General features: G+C 39.4%; 1 protein-coding gene across 1 annotated transcript in view; it reads right to left on the reverse strand.

Moving 5' to 3' along the window:
- SLC25A26 (solute carrier family 25 (S-adenosylmethionine carrier), member 26) overlaps positions 1-19,597 on the reverse strand; it is a gene marked incomplete at its 5' end in the record, with an annotated part of 83,653 nt that extends 64,056 nt beyond the window's left edge. The window contains 4 exons of the mRNA XM_010072814.1: positions 1,495-1,542; positions 2,992-3,096; positions 17,634-17,743; positions 19,429-19,597. Of these exons, the coding sequence (XP_010071116.1) occupies positions 1,495-1,542; positions 2,992-3,096; positions 17,634-17,743; positions 19,429-19,597 (432 nt within the window). The remainder of the gene's footprint in view (positions 1-1,494; positions 1,543-2,991; positions 3,097-17,633; positions 17,744-19,428) is intronic.
- Positions 19,598-20,755: the final 1,158 nt, after the last annotated feature.

A 20,755-nucleotide genomic window follows, 5' to 3' on the forward strand; every position in this document is an offset into this window, starting at 1 on the left:
ACCCAGTAGTAACCATGTGTTTTACCTACCTGTTAGTATGCAAAATCTGTATTCAACGGGATCTAAATTTATTCATTTATTCAGAACCCCTCAGAGAAATCAAAATGATTCGTTGACCTTTTTTGCCTGTCTCCAAATGAAATCTGAGTGAATAACACGTGTTTAGCGAGCCAGAAAATAAGCACAGGACAAAGCTATGGTGGGGGTTATATTTCAGAAAAGCAGGTGTCACCTCTGCACAAATAACTGATTTTTAAACACTCAAAACTGCTAAAATAGACAGTAGTTCATTGTCATGTGTCAGCCCTTTAAGGAACACTAAATTTGGTATTTCTTATTTTAGGTAGTATCCATCTTTATTCCATATTGCAACAAGATCCGGCTGACATAACTGTCCTAAAAAGTTTTCAGCATGAAGAAACACTTTTAAAAGCCGAGTTATTGAATGAAGGCTTAAAAAGCCTCTGCAACTAGCTTCATTACCAATGGCAACACAGCCAACAGATCTGATCCTGTGTTTAAAAAACAAAAGCAGCAAAGATCCAAACCTAGTTTACTCAGTTGAACTACATAAGAAGAGGACAAACCCACATGTATCACGCTGAACACAGCAAGTAAAGAACCTTTCCTGGACAATAGCTGTTATTCATAGGAACTGAGACTTCTCTCTTTATTTGAAGTACTTGTGGTGTAACTTCTGCTTGTCAAAAGACTGAAACACTTTTAGATTGGAAGTTCATCAGTATGTTTTTCTCTTTCTTTTATAATCTGCCTTCAGTCCACACAGCACATCAAACACTTCCAAGACACTAATCCTGTAATTCACAGGACGTTTATGAAGAGATTTTAGTTTAGGAACTATTTTCTGCCAAGCAGGCCAAAATATTTTTAGCTCCAGTTTTTTTTTCCAACAGTGAACTACTTCTGATTTAGAATTAAGTAATGCCATATCACAGCCACAGACTGGATGACTAAATGCATTTCTTTCACATATAAAAAAAAAAAAAGAGAGCATGCGCACAATCCTCCTTATATACACAGAGATGACAGAATCTCTCAGCATCTGCTGACAAACACATTTAAAGAAAGCCTAAATCTGTCTGTGCCAAACTTGGCCTGATGCCACCAGTTCACCATTGTTGGCATACATACTTCACATGATGCAATCACAAGACTTGAGTAAGTTTCCAGTACTTTGTTTTATGGCTTGATCATGTTAACATACACATTTCCATTCTTTTATGATCTAGCAGCAACAACACCGACAGACTTTATAGGACTTTTTGCAGGTACCATTGGTTTTCTTAGTGCACATTATCAGTATTCTATTTAAATTACAGGCTGGTAACTTATCTAGAATGAAATACACTAGGATTTAAAGCTTATGGTTAGAGCAATTGATCTCAGTTGTACTACTACTACCTCTTGTTAGAAAACAAAAAAGAAGTGAGGCAAAGGAATCAATTAAAAAAAGGAGAAAGACAAGTGTTTTACCTCTCTTAATACTGTGCTTTTATAACCCCGATAAAGTCCTTGAATACCCTGTAAACCAACAAAAGAAAGCATCAGTTATATAGAATTAGTTTTCCAAAGACTACAGTTTATTGGTGATTACAAGGCAAGCATTACAGCCTGAGTGTCAGACCTCAACTTCTTGCAAATTGACTATATTGATTATCACACTGTATACTGTACTCCATGATTTACAATGCTGAAGGGTTTCATGTTAATTTCAAAGATCATTTAACCACTGTTCAGAATAATCAGGTACAAAGAAGAAAATATCCCTTACAGTTGAAATTAAAAGGGCAAGAAAGCACAGAAACATATTACTTCAAACTCTTACTTGCCCAATATTTTGGTCTAGAAATATCCACTATCCCATAAATATTTTGAAACTCATGCAAAATGAACACATAGGATGACAGCTTCCTATGTCCACCTTCTTAGCCTTGATTCTGAGCTTTTATCAAAACAAATATTTTGTATTTTTAACCAGCTGATAACATTATACCAATTAAAAATAGATGTTTAAGTCCATATAAAATTGTATTTAATAACTTATAGGACAGTTTATTCCAGTGTTTGGCAAGACTTATGGTTCTCTGGCCAGCTACAAAGAAGGGAAAAAACGTAGGGTTTTGAGAGCACTAGCTTTTAGACCAAAATGACCAAATCACAGAAAGAAGACCCAGGGACCCTCTTGTGCAGGGTTATCACAATAGTTTTCATTTACAAGCAAACAAAAACCGAACGGATCATTTAAAGGCCATATTTATGTCTTCCTTTTCCTGGCTTTTACACACAGAAATGTGTATGATATTTTTCCACACAGTGTTTTCAGGAGCCACTTTGTCTTACAGAATACAACTTGAAAAACACCCCTTGTGAGGCTCAGTAAAAACAGTGGTGAACCGGTTTTACAGGAAGGAACAGTGTTAAGTACTGAAAATATGACAAAAGCCCTTATTTTTCAAAAGTTACTAATACCAGAAGAACAGTCATTTCCAGAGCTCCTACAGAGCCTCTCTGAAATGGTGCCTTTAAGACATCCGTCCCAAAGCCTGATTCAAAAACTGGAAACCATGCAGCAGCCTCTAGATACAGAGATTTGATGTCCTGTTGTCCCAGACAAGGGCTGTTTGCATAAATACAAATAGAGCTTTGGAAACTGGAAAGTTAAATCCCTGGATTTTTGGGTGGGGTTTTTTTGTTGTTTGGGTTTTTTTCATTTTTTTTTTATGTAGATACCCTGTACAAAAAGAGGAGGAAAAAGGGTTGCTTAGAGTGTACATGGAAGTGCATGCATGTGGGGGAGATGGGGGTTCGTTGTCCTTAAACATAACACGTCAGCTGCTTTTAGCAACAGAAGAATAGATGGAAAAGTGCTGGAGAGCACAGAACTGGAATAAAGTAGGAATGCTTCAGGACACGTATGGCACTGAGTGGGAAGAATGAAGCAACTTCTTTAAAATTTTGCTCTGAACTCACCTCGTGATACAAGGTGTGGGAGAGAATCCGGAGGGTACTCGAGGAAGGAGAAACCTGGGCCCTTTGCTTGACAACCTCAGATGGAACCCGTATGAGGCATGCAACCTGCAAAAGAACCGTAGGTTCAGAAAGCAACTCATTTTGCTGCCATACTCTTCATATAGCTGTCATATTTAGAGACTGTTCCAAGTATAGAAACCTGAGAAATGAGGAAATATTTTTTGTAATTATACGAGTTGAACTTAAAAGCTGTTTATGAGCAGTTTATGTATTTCCTCTGAGACCTATGTACTTTCTGAACACAAAATTGTACTAACAAAAAAAATGGAAGTACCCTTGAAATTTTTAACTTCCAAACCAGAAGTAGATTTGGGTGGGGAAAATCACTGATGAAACCAAAATTTTGGAGCCATCCTGTCTTTTGGCAGCCACAGGAATTTTTCCCCTCACTTTCACAGATGTAAACTGGAGAGCCAAGACATGAAGAACGAACTTCTTTCCTAGGTAGTTCCTTTGTGCCCTCTAGTAACTGACAGCAAGAGACGCTCCAGTTAGCTTTAGATGCACACAATATATTCAAGGTTCACCTTAAACCACACACTGGATTTCATTCGAGGTGAAGCATTGGATTGATTCTTTCCTACACAATGAATTTACTAGGCAAGAAAGGCCCCTGCAGCTGGATGTAATAATGTGGCTGCCACCACAAAGCTCCAGCTTTTCTGAAAAAGTCAAACCTGGCTCTAAAATGCTTACCTGCAACTACAGCTTCAGGTAGGAGTTAAGCTTGTACGCACATAATTTTGAGGAATGAGGATCCTGATGTGCCGGAGAGTTACAAGCCTCTCATCTCTTTAGAAAACACCTGTTTATCAGCACTTAAACTCTTAAGAAGATTTTGCCTTCAGCTGGCTCCAGAGATACTTAAAGCAGTGCTGGGACTGGAGGCAAAACACCAGAAACACCACAGGCTCTCAACAGATTTTTAGCCTTCCTCGGTCCCAGTCTGTGCCAGGCTCAGGAACACACTGCAATGAGCCTCGTCGCTAGATGTAAAGGTGATCACCGAGTACTTCAAGTCAAGAGCAACCTAGGTGAAAGCTGTCCATCTGAAGAGGCAAACTAAGCTGCTAACTCAGAAACCCACATGTGCCAAAGAAAGTTCAGGAATTCACTGCTAGATTGCACAGAGACAGTAACTGGAGTGGTCGTTTCTGGGTAACACAGTACAAGGTTTAAGTTCCATTTTCACTAAGAAACCAAGAAAAAGTCCCTTATTGTGTTACATTCCTACAAGTTTACCAGACAACAATATCCAAAAGTCATTACAAACAGATCTAACTTCATATGCTCTTCAATTCTCAGGGTCAAAAATAACAAGTGACCCCAATCTGTCAGGAAAATAAGAACTGTCAAGTTTTTTGATAGTTCAGCATAAATATTTATAGAACTTCATGCTTCATAACACTCCATGTCCTTATATTAGCTTTTTACTCCTTAAAAATATGGAGGCAGGGAGAAAACTTTAAAAAGGCTTGGATGAAAACAATCCAGTCAATCAAGACTAGACAAAGAGCGCAGCGTGGCTTCCTGACATCTGGGGTGCTGCAGTTTTGGCAGGAGAAGGGTGGCTACAAAGTAGTGTCTCCATTTCCCTGAGATGACTTGGGGTGCATTTCATTTCAAATTAACTTTCATGTTCCTCCCATTTGAATTTGCGCTTACAAGGGAATGTGTGGCTGCACAAGAACAAAAACAGTGATTACATTGTGCTGTTATGAAAGGACATGAAGGCTCGTGTCACGCAGGCTGCACTGTCAGATGGGCTCCACAGGGCACTTTGGTACTAAAAAAGCCACAAGCTGCAACTGCCAACATCAGACTGAACAGTGACATTTTCACTGTGCACCTGAGCTTACAACTTGTTACGTTTTTTGTTCCTACATGTGTACCTTACTGTCAATAACAATCCAAGCAGTTTTTTGATGTCAGTCAAACCCGGGTGTCTAAAGGGAAGTATGCAAGATTAAGTTCACACATCTTAATAGCCCACAAAGTTAAAAAAGTAACAACCTGGGACAGATGGGTGCAGAAAAACCTCAAAGCTATTATGCTCAGCCCTCAATCACTGCAGCACCTTCCAGGTAACGCTGTCAAAGTTAGAAAACAAAACGCACATCTCCACCATTTGCTTTCTTAGCTAAATCTCTTTAAGCAGCACCAGTATGATAACACAGTGCCAAGAGAATTCATACTTAAATTTTCAGACACCTGAAAGCTATCAGCAAATTGCATGAGCAAGGGTGAAAAATGTAATTGTGTGGCTGCTCTGCGGTAACTGCCCACGTATGTGCTTTTACCTGCATCGACTACTAGACAAACAGACGTGGAAGACAGAGAATAACGTGACCTCACACGGTGGGAGCCCATTCACCTCCCTAATCACCAAGATCCTAGGAAGAAATTGCTTTTTAATCTCTGGGCTGTTCACATCGATGTAGCCTGTTGATTGCCGCAGAAGAGCACAATACAGCCTGCCAAACTCAAGCCATTCCTGGTGCATCCTACTGGTTTTGGAGATGACCCTGTGCTGAGTTAGCTCTCTGTCAAACACCTGCACTGCCAGTCATGGAGAGGGTACAGTAGTAAGCCCTCAGCTACCTTGGCCAACATTAAGGCATCAGCCAACAGCACCCCCCTGACAGAGCCCACACTCATTTTTCCAAGCAAGCTCTGGAGCCAGGAGATATTCCTGTCTTTTGATAGGAGCAGAAAGACAGAGTCAAGATTCTACAGACCAAGTTCTGGGGGAAAATGGGTGCTGCCCTACGAGCTCCTTCCCTATTTACAAGGTCAGGTAATACAATTCTCCAGTTTTCAGACTCTCTCCCCCATGTCAGTGCGCATGTATACATGCCATAAGGGCAGGAAGACAATAACACTGAAACCAAAGACTCAAGGATTTTTAGATGTAAGCTTTAACAAAACTCAATTTTACAGCTACAAGCAAAGCTATTTTTAGTTTACAGAGCAGGTATGCAGAAATGACAATATTAGCATCTATTATTTTTCTAGCCTTTTAATACTATAACCACATCTGAACAAAAGAATCATCTTAAATAGTTACCAGCTCAAAGGGTGACTCAAGTATTTGGACACAAACCTAAGTGCATTTTTAATTTACTGACTTGCATTAGCCAGTTAGGGACAAAAGCTAAAAATAGAACTATTCTGTTTAACATTTGTCTATATATTGCTAAGACAGTATATCTTCCAATTAAATGAAGGTAATTTTTTTTCCTCTGTCAGTTCAGGGAAAAGCATTTGAACTTTTGGATACTCCTTGCATGCATCAATGCTGCCATCTCATGGTGGGATTCATGTTGAACCCAGACTTTCCTGGTTGTTCTGACTGACAACTCTACTGATCATGAAGAATGACCAGTGCAATTAAAATCTCAAAAGTCACTTAAAGTCAACATGAAGCCTCTTTATAGATCCCAATTTAAACAGCTTGCTTCACTATATCTGAAACCTGCTCCTGTGTAGCTGTAGCTAACAGAAAATAAGATCTGCTGCAAATAACACCAGGAACCCGCAAAAAGGCTTTTGCATGGGCTCACCTTAAGTTTATTGGAAACCTTGCCTTAAACCAGTAGCTTCTGCATAGGGGCCAATCCTGCGTAAAGCTGGAGAGGCTGTTCAAAATTAGTCAGTACTAGTCTAATTCATCAGCACAAAGCTACAGCGCTTTTTTTTTCCAGAGAATAACACAGGCCACATAAAAAAAAGAATAAAGAGGGGATAGCCTTGCTTACAACGGGGTTCAGTGCACATAGGTCATCCAGATCTTGATGATTCAATAGCCAGGGAACTCCGAAAGCTGTGAGATATACACAGCTCACTGCTCATCCAGGGAAGCCAGCAGCAAACACAGCCTACTGTGAAAATGGCTGAAGAAAATTCCCAACCAAAAGGAGATTTTTAATAGTTTTTAAATTATTTTGTGGTTAACATGACAAAGAACCTGAAATAGCTTGTTAGACTAGAAAGAACCCATTGCACTGCCACTCTTTAGAAAAGAGCACAACTCCTCCTGGTCTTCAGAGCTATATTATATCCAAATATTAACATACCCCATTTAGACTAACAGCCTTTTGCTTCCATCCTTTGTGCTCCAGGCTAACCACTTTCTACACAACCAGTTTTGTATGATTTAGTTGAGAATCAAAGATAACACATGCATTTTTTAGGCACTTAACACTACAGTTTGACCACTAACCTTGCAGACATGATCTGTGCAGGAGATATATCCAGAAACATTTGAAAGAGGGCAGAGCAGGTGTTGCAGTTGCTATTAAGGGCTTAAGTTGGGTATTTAAATTGGGTTAATGCACAGCAGGTGTTTCTCAGACCCAGGGACACAGCTGGTACAACACTGTTAGCAGTTTTGTGCCTCTAAGGAGAGCAGCTTGAGAAAGCATTACCTTATGCATTCTAGTATGCACCTTGAACAGCTGATGATCTGACTCTCACTCTTAAAAGCTCCTACAACCATACAATCTGAACACTTCTTATCTTTTTAATAAGAGACGGATACTTAAGACAGGCTACTGAAGGGCAAAGAGCTCATTCTGTTAAGATGCTGGCATCCTGGCTAACGGGCTGATCTATTCTCTACACTAACCTGGGTCTGGGTGAGGATCAAGACCAAATTTTTTCCACTTAGTAATTAGCCAGCCACTCTGCTACAAGGCAGGAGAAGAGTAGTCTGACAGAGAACTGCTCTGGAATACGTTAGTGGCTGGTGATTTAGGAACCTGTGCTCAGTGACTCCAAGCAAGTCTCTGGCTTGCACATCTAAGCTTGCTTTGAAAAAAGCTGGGTACAGAAACATGGTGAGCTCTAGAAAAAATTTCTGTGTTGCAGCTTTAAACCCTTCAGAACACTGTTTTTCTAAAGGATTTTAAATTTCCTGAGCAGGCAGTTAGTTTTAATGACTTTATCTGTCTGAGTAGTCTGGGAAGCTTTAACTGATGTTCACCATATAAATATAATTTCATGCTTAATACAGAACTAAAGGAACATACCTGGGGAGAGTTACTCTTAAATGTCATTTGCATAAATTTACTCTTAATCAAGTAGGAATCTAATTTATGACACTATGCAACTTTGTATCCAGAGAGCAGAGACTTTAAACTAAACCTCACAATTCTTGTGCAAGATAATCACTAACCCATTCCGGAGAAAAAGGTGCTGCACAGAGATGGCAACGAAGAGGCTGTGACTCTCAGAGAACACATGTTTAGGCTGCAGTCAGTCTGGCAACAAAATTCTAATCTCTCACCCCATTCTTGAAGGTCAGAAGGATTGCCTTGCTCCAAGAGCAAGACAAACAGAGCAACTCTAAAACCCCATCCAAAGAGAAAAAGCAATAAAGATGTTTTTGGTGTTGTGGGGTGTTTGGTTTTGGGGTTTAAGTGCACTCTGCATTAGCCCTGGCTGTACTCCTGCAGACAAAAGCTACCTTATAGCTGGGGTTTGTTTTGTTGTTGGTTTTTTGTTTGGTTTTTTTTTTTTAATATAAAAAAAAGTTGCTTCCCAAAACAGGTTGATAAATATTACATGATCTGAGCATCTTGATTTCTATGTCAGACGTTCCATTCTCCTTTTCCATTCTTCAGATAACTGAATGACTAAAATAACAGGCAGGTCTAAAATTAAGAGATCTTAAATTGCCCTGATTTCCTTTGGATCCTGAAAAAGCAGAGGAAATTTCCCTCTTGCTTCAAGACAAAAGCCCTCAACAAACCTTGAATTCAGCACTGCAGGTTTCCATACATCTCAAACTCTTAAGTTTATGTTTGGTCCTTCAGATCTCACAGTGATTCCCCTCTCCAACAGAAGAGAAAAAGCTTTTTTAATTCAACATTATAAGATTACTGAAGTATTTCATCCTCCAAATAATTGTTTCTAATTTCTAGCCACAATTCTTGGATTGGAAATGTTAGATAGTGGGGGAGGTGGGGAGCACATGTATCAGTAGACAGAAGATGAACCATCTTAACCCTTTCCACCACCAGGAAAATTAACAGAAAAGCAGAGAAAGATGAAATATGCATTTATCATTTGGTTTCACATTTTCTTTGAACAGAGAAGCCTGAACTGCTGCAATTACAGACCCCTAACAGTTCAAACACCAATAAACCGTCATCTAAATAATTGCTTCCCTTTTGACCAACACAGAACAAAAATGTAAGTCTCTATGGTCTGTAATTTGCTGTGGATCACAACTCAAGTTGTGAGCAAGCCCTTCCACGCATGCTTGCCAACAGGCTGTCCTACCTGCTAAACCACATTTGAAGTGGAGAACTGAAGTGTTAATGCCTATTTTAATGAGGAAATTATCTGCAGAGATGACAGGAACTGCCCATTATATGTACTGTCCACTATCAGTCTCTGCTTTAAGTGCCAGCCCCAGAGAAAAAGTGTTCATCTTCAAAATAAAACCTCAAAATATGCTAATCTTATTTTCTCCTCTCACACTCAAATACAGCACAGATGGGCCCTTCCAGCATAGTTAAATTCAGTCCTGTGCAAAGCTGCTGGGGTCATGAACAGGTGACTCCACTCCTAATTTAAACCCCATGGAGAGAACAAGTTTTGACTAACAGGCTCTGGATGGGAAAGTTTAGACAATGCCAAGGTCTTTGTCCCATCTTTTCCTGACTGACACAATAGGGCCTTCATTAATTTAACTGCAGCTCCCCTGTATGCTGGCAGGAAACATTTCTTCAAAGAGCAATCTCACCCAGCAAGCTCCCTCAGATCTCAGCACTTCCCAGAGCTTAAAAACATACTATTTCAGAGATGAGACCATTCACAGAGACCAAATGTCACAAGCATTTGCAAAACAGGAGCTTCTGCACAAACGTTTTCAACTTCCAAGTTTCCACCTTAGATGACTCCACCTGGAATCTGCAGAACTCTTTTGCTGTGTAATTTCATCCTGTCATTGTCAAACCTAAGTCAGCTCCTTATTATTGCTTTCCAGAGCTCCCTTCTTCCTGCTCCAGAGCATCATCTGCACCACCACACACTTTTCCCTTCACAATGGCCATCCTGGTTGAGCCTTTTCACACTAGCTGCCTGAAGTCCTCAACTGGTTCCTTGACCATCACTTCAGCAGCCTTCTCAACATGGGCTTCTGCCCTTCTCTGATTTCCTTCCCCACATGTGGCTCTTCAATTGCCCAGCTATGTGTCCTACAACTCTTGCTCGGGCTGTCCGACTACCTCTCTTTTCAGCCATGTCAGGTACACCTTGGAAATCTCTCCTTCTCAAACAGTGGAAATTTGTGCTGAGCTCTCTTCACAGCAAGGAGAAACTGTTACCCTAATTATAGCAGTTAAGAGGCAAAGAACAAGGAAATTCTGTGAAGATGCCAAAGGTTACACTAAACACTTCTTTACACAAGTACTTCTCACTGCAGTTGTTTTGAAAGTTTTTGTGCTTTGCATAACTAAATTGGCCTTTCAAAGTTTAATCAATGTAGAGTTTTGTTTCCTTTTTAAAACTAAATGTAAAACTTAGCAGAAGTGTCCTGCTGTCATGCACATCTCTTTTGTACTCCAGCACAGACTAAGTATCCCACTCAGTACAGTCACAAGCAGCTGGTTTAAACTCAAGTGGCAAAAAATCAGACAGCAGAATAGCTTTTAAAAATAAAAATTCTGCTTGACACTTAAATAATAAATTACTACCACATTTAAACACAGAAAACCTTAAAGCCAAAGAAGAGTAGGCCCTTAATTCAACCTACAGAATTGTCTACATGATCCAATCTATCCCAGCAGCATTTCTACCAGAGAGTCTGTTAAACTTATTTTACAAGGTTTAAGAAACTAATCACATCCACCAGCCAAACTGCTCTTTCAGCAAAAGTAGCACGGTGCATCCCATCCAGGATAAAACTGTTTCCAAGGAGCCAAGTAGGGTCAGGCTGTGTTACAGGAGGACAAATGTTAATGAAATTCCAGGCAAGAGAACACAGGCAATATTTTCTGAAAATACATTAAGACTCCTGTTGAAAGATGACTAGTATTTTACAATTTGCTCAGTCTCTTGGGGTTACATTGGCCCAGAACACGGAAATTTCAACTACATTGTGTTTTATCAAGTATTTTCCTTTAATTTATCCTTTACTCTTTCCTACAGCCTTTTCACTTAAAGAATTACAGGCGTGTCCACATATGGAGCTATTCAGAAATAGTTATTCCTGACAAATCCTTTATGGAACCTTACTTTGGAATAAACTCACCTTAAACTATCTCAGACATTTCCAAAGCTGACTCTGGCAGAATACATTGCAAGCCAGGAAATCCATCAGGAAATACTTTTAAATTATTTATTTCTCACTTATACTCTTTAATCCAAATTAGCTTCCCCCATAGACACTTTGAGCTACAAATATTTCGAAATCAGCTGAATATCAGCGCTAGGATTGAAAAGAGATGACAACCATCAAGCTTCTACTCTATACTGCAAAGTAGCATGTCCTCTATGCCCTGAACTAAGCAGGTAACACAAAGCCATCTAGGAAGGCCAGCTGATGAAGAAGCAGTAACACATGCAGTTAACACGGAACACACAAGAGAAGATCAGCACGGGTGGCTGGTTAGGTATCTGACAGTTCTTAATTTGCTGTTTCAGCCTTTAATTGTATGATGAATTTGTTGGCAGTATTTGTGGAATCATGCCTCCATTCATCTTTATTTACCAGCAATTTGCAGCTGCAGCTCTAATTTGAGTTTCCATCCACTCTATTCTCCTTCTCCACTAGCACTTAATGGCAGCAGTCTCACCTTCACAACCATCTTACAACCACCGCTCAGCACGCTTCTACATAAGGATTTGGCAAAAATCCTGCAGCATCTGTAATGCAGACCTGACCTCACCTAGATTAATTTATGAATATTTCAAAATCCACTACTATTAATTCAAAAGACCACCTACGTTGCTGCTCCCCTTACCATTGCTCATCTTGCCAGGGTCGGCACATTCCCCTTCTCAATGCCTATAAACATCCAGATACACACAGCACAAGAGACTATCACAAACAAAATGACAGGCACTGATCAATGACAATAGCAAAAAAAAAGCTTAAGTACCATGGAAGAGGTCTCATCAAACTTCAACCCTGTCAGACTTTGGATACCACTTTGAATACTGTGGTCTGCCAGCCCATACTACACTGGTCAAGCAGAGATAGGGTGCGAAGCAGAGAATTTGGCTTTTTCTTTTAAAAGAGTTTTATTCATTTCTTGGTTCAGCTCTTAGAAAAGTTAAAAATTCAGAGCCATTAGCCCGAAGTCTAGACACAATAAGGGCTAAATCACCTCTTTTCTGCAGCAGATGATTGTTGATTTAGAAGCCGCTCTCCCTTGAGTGTCCAACTTGCCTGTTGAACTGAAAAGCCGCATCCTCCAACATACAGGTTTCGGAGTTTCAAATAGCTAAAATCTTAACTCCACCTCTGATGAGAGCCGTTCTTTCATCTCTGTTAGATTGGACTCCTGTAAGCTGATCTTCTAGGGCTTACAATGCTGCAAAGCCCTGACCAATTATCCTGCTGGAGATTCTTTCATATTACTCTGTGGATTTGTCTGACTCATGCTTCTGCCTTTTCCTCAGAACAGGCATCAATAGCAACTTTCTCCTCTGACCTAGCAAGTTACTCTCATGGAATTCATACCAACACACTTTTGGAGATTGCTCTTCTTCTATTAAACTGAAACTAGTTAACTGTTTCAAAAGATACTGCCAGAGCAGAGGGAAGAAGAAGGGGCTGATTCATGGACAGAGAGAGACAGGCAACACGACATTGTTTATCATGTCTAAAATGCCTTCCCCCCCTCCCGCCCCAAAGAAAAAAAAAAAGCCTAAAATAAGGTAAAACATGCACTTTCCTTCTTTATATGAATTAAAAGCACACTCAAAATGTCATTCTACAGAATCATGATTTGTAAACTGTAAACTTGCATTTGGGCTGGCATCTTCTAAGAAACAAGCTAGGACTAGTAGAGAAAGCTATCTGAATTCTCCACAAAGACAATTCCTGCATTAAGAAGCTTTTCTATTTCACACATCCCAACAGCAGATTAAAAAATTCCCAAGTTATTTACACTAAGGGTCAGATGCTAATCACAGATGAACCACACACTTTGCTCTTATCACAAAAGTATCTGAAGTGGCAACAAACTGGCATACACAAGTGAGCACAGATTTTCACCTTGAAATACCTGTCCTCACCTTGCCCCGCGGAGGCTGCAAGAGGTGACAATGTCACACCACCCACCTACTTATTTAAGCCAAGATGAGGCAGTGAAATTAATGTCCAACTGCATTTCCATGGTTTAGCTGTTGCTCTCTTGAGCATGTTTTCCCTGCTACTTGGTTTAGCTTATGTGAAGTCTGACAAGCCAGCCATTCTCATCCTCACCTCCCTAGTGAAGCGACAAACTTTTGGACATTTCAATTCAGATTCATTCAGCATCCCTCCTTTCTCAAATTTTGGAAGAAAGTGTGAGGCTATGCCAAAATCCTTCTTCCTGAGGACAGCCAAGCCTATCACCTTCAAAGGGAGCTAACCATTCAGAGCTGGCTCAGAAGAACACAGCAAAGGTTTTAATCTTTACCTACGAGTTTCATATTCCACCATAGCCTAGTAGGTAGCCTGAGTTTTAGCATTCTTGCTGCAAGACCAGAAACACCTTTCTAGATCTGTGAGCTTGTCCAGCATTTATACAACTCAAGGGACCACAGTGCAGAGCCCGTGAAGTAGGATGAAAACAAGTCAGATGAGGAACCTAAAGTTAAAATTGAACAGGACAAACAAATGCAGGCACAGTGTCACCAACATGACTAGGCAGCTTTCAGGATTTTAGTTACCCTCTGTGTCTGGTGCTATGGCATACTGTGTAGACACATCACTTAATTGCAAGAAACCTGGGATCTTGCAGCCCTGGGGATGCACTGCACCGTGTCAACACAACTCCAGCACTGTAATCCTAAAGTACTCTGGAAACTGACACCAGGACAAAAGCAGCTCAGTAACTTCAGCTGGTAGTTTACTTCCAGAGCACAGTTGTTGCCACCAGCTGCCTAAAGAAAGGACATCTACCTCCCATCCTGGTCCTCAGTCTTCCCCCACACTTTATCTCACAAGTGAGCTCAAAGTCAGGTAGCTTGCCTTCTTACAAAAATAGCCAATCAAAAACAAAATAAAAGGTCAGAAAGATGGTATTTATAAGCAGCAGCCCACAACTTTCACTAAATATCTTGCAAAGCTCAGATCGTAACCATAACAATATCTAAATATTAGATGGAAAAGGTTGCTGTCAGCTAGCTTCTCTAGAATGTGATCCAAATGACTTTATTCTCACCTCCACGGAAAAGCCAGCAGGATGTAAAATTAACTGTGCTGAATCCAACCACTTTGGCACTCATAAAGGAAACTTCATTGGTCAAACTGGGACAGTCTTAAACTTGACCCATAAAACCCTGTTTGCAGGAGGCTGGTGGGGGAGGCCCAAAGGGGGATTTCTCTTTATCAAAGTTTATTTTAATTAATAGTATACACTGACATATTAAGCTGACATAACAAAATCTGTACAAATCAATCTGGAGCTGCAAGATGCGCTCGGTTACTATTTAAAATGGGCACTAGGAGGTTAAAAATATTGTTCCTTCTCAGAGTGAGTTACACCGCCTTAGAATATTAAAAGTAAAATTTTAGAACATCTGGTTTTCCTTTCCACTCCCTATGATATCATGTTTTCCAAGCACACTTGGCAGCTCACTCTAAAGATACAGGCAGACTAAACATACAGGGCAATGTCGAGTCAAGACGAAAAATTCCAAAGCCCTGGATACAGTAAGCATGTTTCCCATCTCCAAATTTCATGGTTACACAAGTGGTATAATAAGGGTTTTACCCTCCTTGATAACTCATGTATTCTTCAACCTTCAGTCTTCCTTGATGAGATGATATACCATACATCTGCCCTCTAGAGTTTTGGCTGTGTCTTTGTAAGTCATTTTTCATATATTATGGGATACTCAGAGTCCCTATACAGCAAGATTCAGTTATAGGAAAAAATAATTATGTTTAACAGGGTCAGATTTTGTGTGTACTTTTCTTTATCTCACCCAGGAGATGAGATTAGCCTTCTGTACTCCTCTTGCCTAAAAGGGAAAAAAAAAAAGCTACAGCCACAGCCTTTTTACTGCTTGGTTTTGTGCCTCCTAGCTTAGAACTGGGAAATTGGACCAAACCAGTTTCAGGGGACTGTTTCCCATGAATTTACATAGGCTGTAAACAATACAGAAGAGCGGCTGTTATAAAAACTAAGAGCTTCCATTTAACTGGTTCCTCCCATATATTTTAACATTTCTTGATGCAACACTTGCATTTTTTCCTCCTTACCTATTTTATTGTTTTTAATGGGTCACATGCAAAACACAAATTGGTCAGCATTAATATACCTTTAAGCTTAGCACATACTCACATTTTATTGATGCACAAGAAGGTAGGTGACTCATTTATGCTCACCAGTGAAGGAGCAGCAAACCTAGAAATCTAACACTAGTTTCTTGCTCACATCTTAATTTCTCAGTTTTGTAAAAAGACAGCTTGTAAATGCAAAGACATGCCTTGGGAATCCTAACATGACAATCTTTGGCTTATTATTTCACATTTAAAAGCAATTTATATCATGGTAATTATTCAAGTGTACAAAGGAGGAAAAGTATTAAAAAAAATACTAACAAAATAATAGTCCCAGTGGTTATGCCCTGATTAAAACCTAATGACTAATCTATAAAACTATAATTACAACTTTCACCTTGATGCAATTTGGAATAGTTTAAAGATCTCTATTGATCAGCTAAGACTTTATATAAAACAAATGTGAAAAGATCTGGCTTTGTGCTATTTTTATTACAGGTTTTTTGTAGCAAATCTCTAAATCCCTACCTCAATTATTTTATAGCTTAGTTCTCCCATCCCATCAAGAGGAGAAGAAAAGCTAGCAAAAAGCAGAATCTTATTAGCTGAAAGACAGCTGTTACAACATCACAGTTTTCATACCATAAAGTCAGATTGCCATTTCAGTGGCTAACACTATATATTTCTATGGCCTTAGAGTAGCAAGAACCAAGCATGTGAGCCAGCCCTGAGCAACTCATTTAACTATGCTGTATCTCCGTTTGTCAGCCTGAAAATGAAAGCAGCAAGTGCCTGAGTTGTAAGAGTCACAAGACTGCATACCACCTTCAAAAATACAGGTAACAGGTTTCATCATCATGCAACGAGTCATCTGTAGTCCGTTGATCTTTGGCTGCTGATGGTTAAATTACCTGGTTATAGTCTTCTCACAGAATCCTCACAGGCAGAGGAAGTATACTACAAATAACCCACTCGCGAAAGATTATACTTCTTTTTCCAATAGATTTTATTGCAGAGCACTGCCACCTCTTCATGAGCCCACTCATCATTTTGCTTGATTCTGAAACAGCCCTTGAGAAGCTTAAAACACCTCTTGGATCTGCTCTTCCATAAGACACCAAGCAAACAAGGAATTTTAGGGCTATGCATTGCCATAGTGGTGAAGAACCTCTTGCTGATTTCTAACAGCCTTTACAGAATTTCCATGGAAATAAGTTCTGTGCATTGCCTTAAGTTAGAAGTCATAACCTGACAGCACAGGCTCTAATTAAGATCAAAAAGAATCCACCTGAGGCAGCAACACAAACATAACCCACCCAGCCCTAAATCTATCACCTGCTATCTACTCCTGCCCGTAACCACTATAGCTATCAGAGAGACCATGCAAAAATCTGCCACTAAAACATGCAGGTGTCTCTCCCAAAGGAAAGAGCTTCATTATGTTACCCATGACACTTTCCACTGAGACAGGCTTTGGCAGAAAGCATTACACATTCATGTAAGTGAACTTACACCGCTGCCACTTGCCCTATTCTGTCACATCACTTTTTACATCCACTAGAAGAGTCTGCTTATAAATACAAGAAAGTCTTTTCATCAATATAACAAACTATACTGTGGTAAACAGTGTTGGCTGAATGTGAATGCATGGCAGGAAGAGGAGGGAGACAAATATTAATTAGTTAATACTGGTGCTTACACACCAAGGTCCTTGGGTTTCAGATGATGGCACCTACCTACTTTACAGATAACATCGTCTTATGGCTGCTTTTAAAATAAAAATCCTTTCCATGAGTACCCCACCTGAAGCTGAAAGGCTGTAAAAGCTGTTTTTGAATGTTAACAGTGACACACAACCACTACAATGTGAAGGTGTACTCATGTTTCGGAACAATGCACACTTTCACTATCTACTGACTTAGCAAGCTCAGACAATAGGCCTACTAAGAATTGTTACTAACTCAGGAACTCACTTTGAAAGAATTCTGACAGGAGTCAACATTTCATTAAAAAATAATATTTCTGTAAGAACTGTCACAAGTACAAAGATGGTCAACACTCCAAAAACTAAGATATGACACCAAAACCAAGTCTCTCCTCCCACAGACACACAATATATGAACTTTATTCTTACCACTTCCCCAAGGGAGGCAGCCACCATGTGTGTTGCTGGAGTCAAGTAAGCTGTAGAGCCATGGTGAAGCACAGATTTCACATTCTCATAGGTGATAAAAAATGCAGCAGCTGAAATTCAAGAACACATGCAGTCATTTAACTGTTCCTCCGTCACAGAACAAGCACAAACATTTAGAGGTGGATTTTGTCACCTATTATTCTAGAGGTGTCATTGAAACCAGGGTATTTTTACCCCCAAACAGTACAACAGTATCAACACCATCTGTCAGATAATTCCTTCAGAAGTTCATGCTCCTGGCTATCACTGCCAAGCCTGACATTAATATCAAAGGTGCCAGGACTTAAGGCCATATTCAGTACTGAGATAAGGAAAGATGTGTTAATTAGCCACGAACATCCAGTAGGTTTTGAAAAAATGGTATCTTCCATATTCATAGATAGGAAGGGTAGAGAGGAGGTTGTTTGGTTGGACTGGATGGATGGTCTTTATTTTTTTGAAAAAAAAAAGAAAAAAAAAAAACACAACACACGCAAACTAAAACCCCAAACCAAATACAAATCAGTTGACTAACTAAAAAAAAAAAAATCATCAAGGTACTTGATATAAGTCTGCTACCCTGCAATGTTCAAAACACTTTCAGTAGTAGTTACTAATAAAAAGTTCTTCCTAGCTATGGTCAGTTTAATATCTTGCACTTCAACTCCAGAAAAAAATTCTTCCAAGCTGCTGAAGGGCTCATAAAAGTGCTGTCCAGTAAACAAGAAACATACAAAACTAAACTGAGCACAGCAACATAAGCTGTGTTTATTCACTGCAACAGTCAACTACAAAGGCATTTGCACCTTAAGGGTTACCCCTTCTCCGAAAGATAATTTCTGTTCTCAGTCATATGCTGGAAAGATAAAACCACAGTTCAGATTTTGAAGATGTAAATCCTGAAAAAACTGACATGTCTTGCAGGGGAACAGATTTTAATTGTAAAGAAGGGGTACATGAATTGCTTTCTGGTAATCAAAAGATGCTTATCAGCTCAAAAGGAGATAACAGAGCAGACAAGATAAAGAACTGCATTTCTTTTATATCATCTTATGAAGGACATCAAACACCTGAAGGTGTCAGTGGATTTGTCAGCAAAGTTCTCCTAACACTTACTACTGACAGCATAGCTTGCTACTTTTTTATCCTTCCCTACAAAGACAAAATGGACAAAGGCATTAGGAATTTTAGATGCCTTTTCTCTGCAGAGACTACAAGCATTTACTTTTTTAAAGTTTCAGTTTCAAAAGTAGTCCTGATGTCTTCTCATTTTAAGTATTGTAGTTGTTTCCAGGGAGAAAAAGAGGGGCATACCATCCCCAAGGCAATTAGCTCAAAGACCTCCAGTGCTCAAGCACTTTGAATTTTGATTCATTTCCAATGCTGTGAAAGAATGGGTCACGGAGTGGGTCATGACAGAAGTGTCCAGGGCAAGCAAGACTCAAGCCCTGTTTGGCACCTGAAAGTGCTTTAGGGTGCCCCTATAAGTAAGGACAGGCTCACAAGATGTATGTATTCAGGAACACTTCCAAGGAGTAAGGGTTACTTTTCAGAGTAAACATGCAGCAGCCTTCATTCCAGGCTTGCTCAAAGAGTTTGTTCAATACTGTACAATTCTAGAACCTGCTCTTCACATCTGGACATGGACTCTCAGAATCCAAACAGTCACCTGCAGGAGAGGAAGCCAGGGACATGAACGCCCTATACTACATAAGTTCCCACTTTTAAGACAAAGCACAATCCAAAGAAAATTTACCATTTGGAAAGGATCCTATAGCAGTGGAAGGAACACCAGCATAGATGCCACGAAAGCCACCAGCCTTCTTAAATCCTTGAGGACTCTGCAGTCTTGTTTTTACAGTATCCAGAGGAAAAAGAATCAAGTCAACACAGACGCCAGCAACTCCACCAGCCTTCAAGACAAAACCATGCAGTAAAGTGCATTAATATTAATAGAGGTGAAGCTGTGGCACTTATGCAAGTAACCAAAGCATTCCTAAACCAAAGCACTGCTGACTGTATCCCTTCTGAGGCCAGATTAAAAACTGACGGTCCTACACAGACCTCAATAGCTTCTACAGCAATAACAAAGACGCTTCAACAAAAGAGAGAAAGTAATAGATATTACAATTTTTTAACCATTTTTAAGGTATTTTCAAAACAATCTCAGTGTTTTGAATAGTACAAGCAAAGCAATGCAACTCTTACCCACTACACATAAAAGCAAGACAGTGAATGCCACTTATCAAAATGACAGCCCAGAATGACCAACACCTCTAGGAAGTTGTGTGGTAAGATCAGGGGAAGACAGACGCAATTCTGCTTCCCCTGTAAGCATCTCTAGAGAGCACATTCACATTTTCCTGGCAAACTTCTTCATTTAAAGTGTTACCCCCCAATTTCATTTGTTGAACAAAGCCCAAAGTAAAACTACTTTGTTTTCTTCTTCTGACAAAATCCTATAGGAAAAAAACAATCACATTAAACAAAGGTGTTTTTAAAGCCATAAAGAAAATGGGAAGGTTTAGTTAAAATAGTTTCAACTAAAGCTTCATCTTTTTCCAGTGTCTGTGTTTCCAGATTACTTTATTTTAAGAAAATGTTTCCCCAGGACATGGCTGATCTGTAGAAAAGAATCATTTGTCAAAAACAGGAGGAAGAGACTGAAATAAATAGAAAAACTAATTTAAAAAAAAAACTAATAGTAAGCATTAATCCATTATGAGACATTATTTAGATGCACTGTTATTCAGAACAGAAAACATAGTTTGAACTTTAACTCACACAGAACACCACACAAGAAACAGCTGCACAGATTTTTAACTCTGCCTAAAAACAAATCATGTGCATTACTCTGAATTTTTTTTCAGGCTAACAGCGGTGTTCACTTTCTACTACTAAAGTTTTAATCAATAAGTTAATTATTCTTTTAATCTATTTGGCTATTTTGCATGCATTGATTTTTCTTCACTCTTTTTCATCAAAATCCTTATCTGCTCAAAATAACATTGATCAGATTTAATCAGATTTAATCTAGCCATCTGTTAAAACATGAATCAAAAGTTACTAATTGCTTCTTTAGT

The sequence above is a fragment of the Pterocles gutturalis genome, unplaced genomic scaffold, assembly GCF_000699245.1.
Source record: "Pterocles gutturalis isolate BGI_N339 unplaced genomic scaffold, ASM69924v1 scaffold21896, whole genome shotgun sequence".
In the NCBI taxonomy this organism is placed as follows: domain Eukaryota; kingdom Metazoa; phylum Chordata; class Aves; order Pterocliformes; family Pteroclidae; genus Pterocles; species Pterocles gutturalis.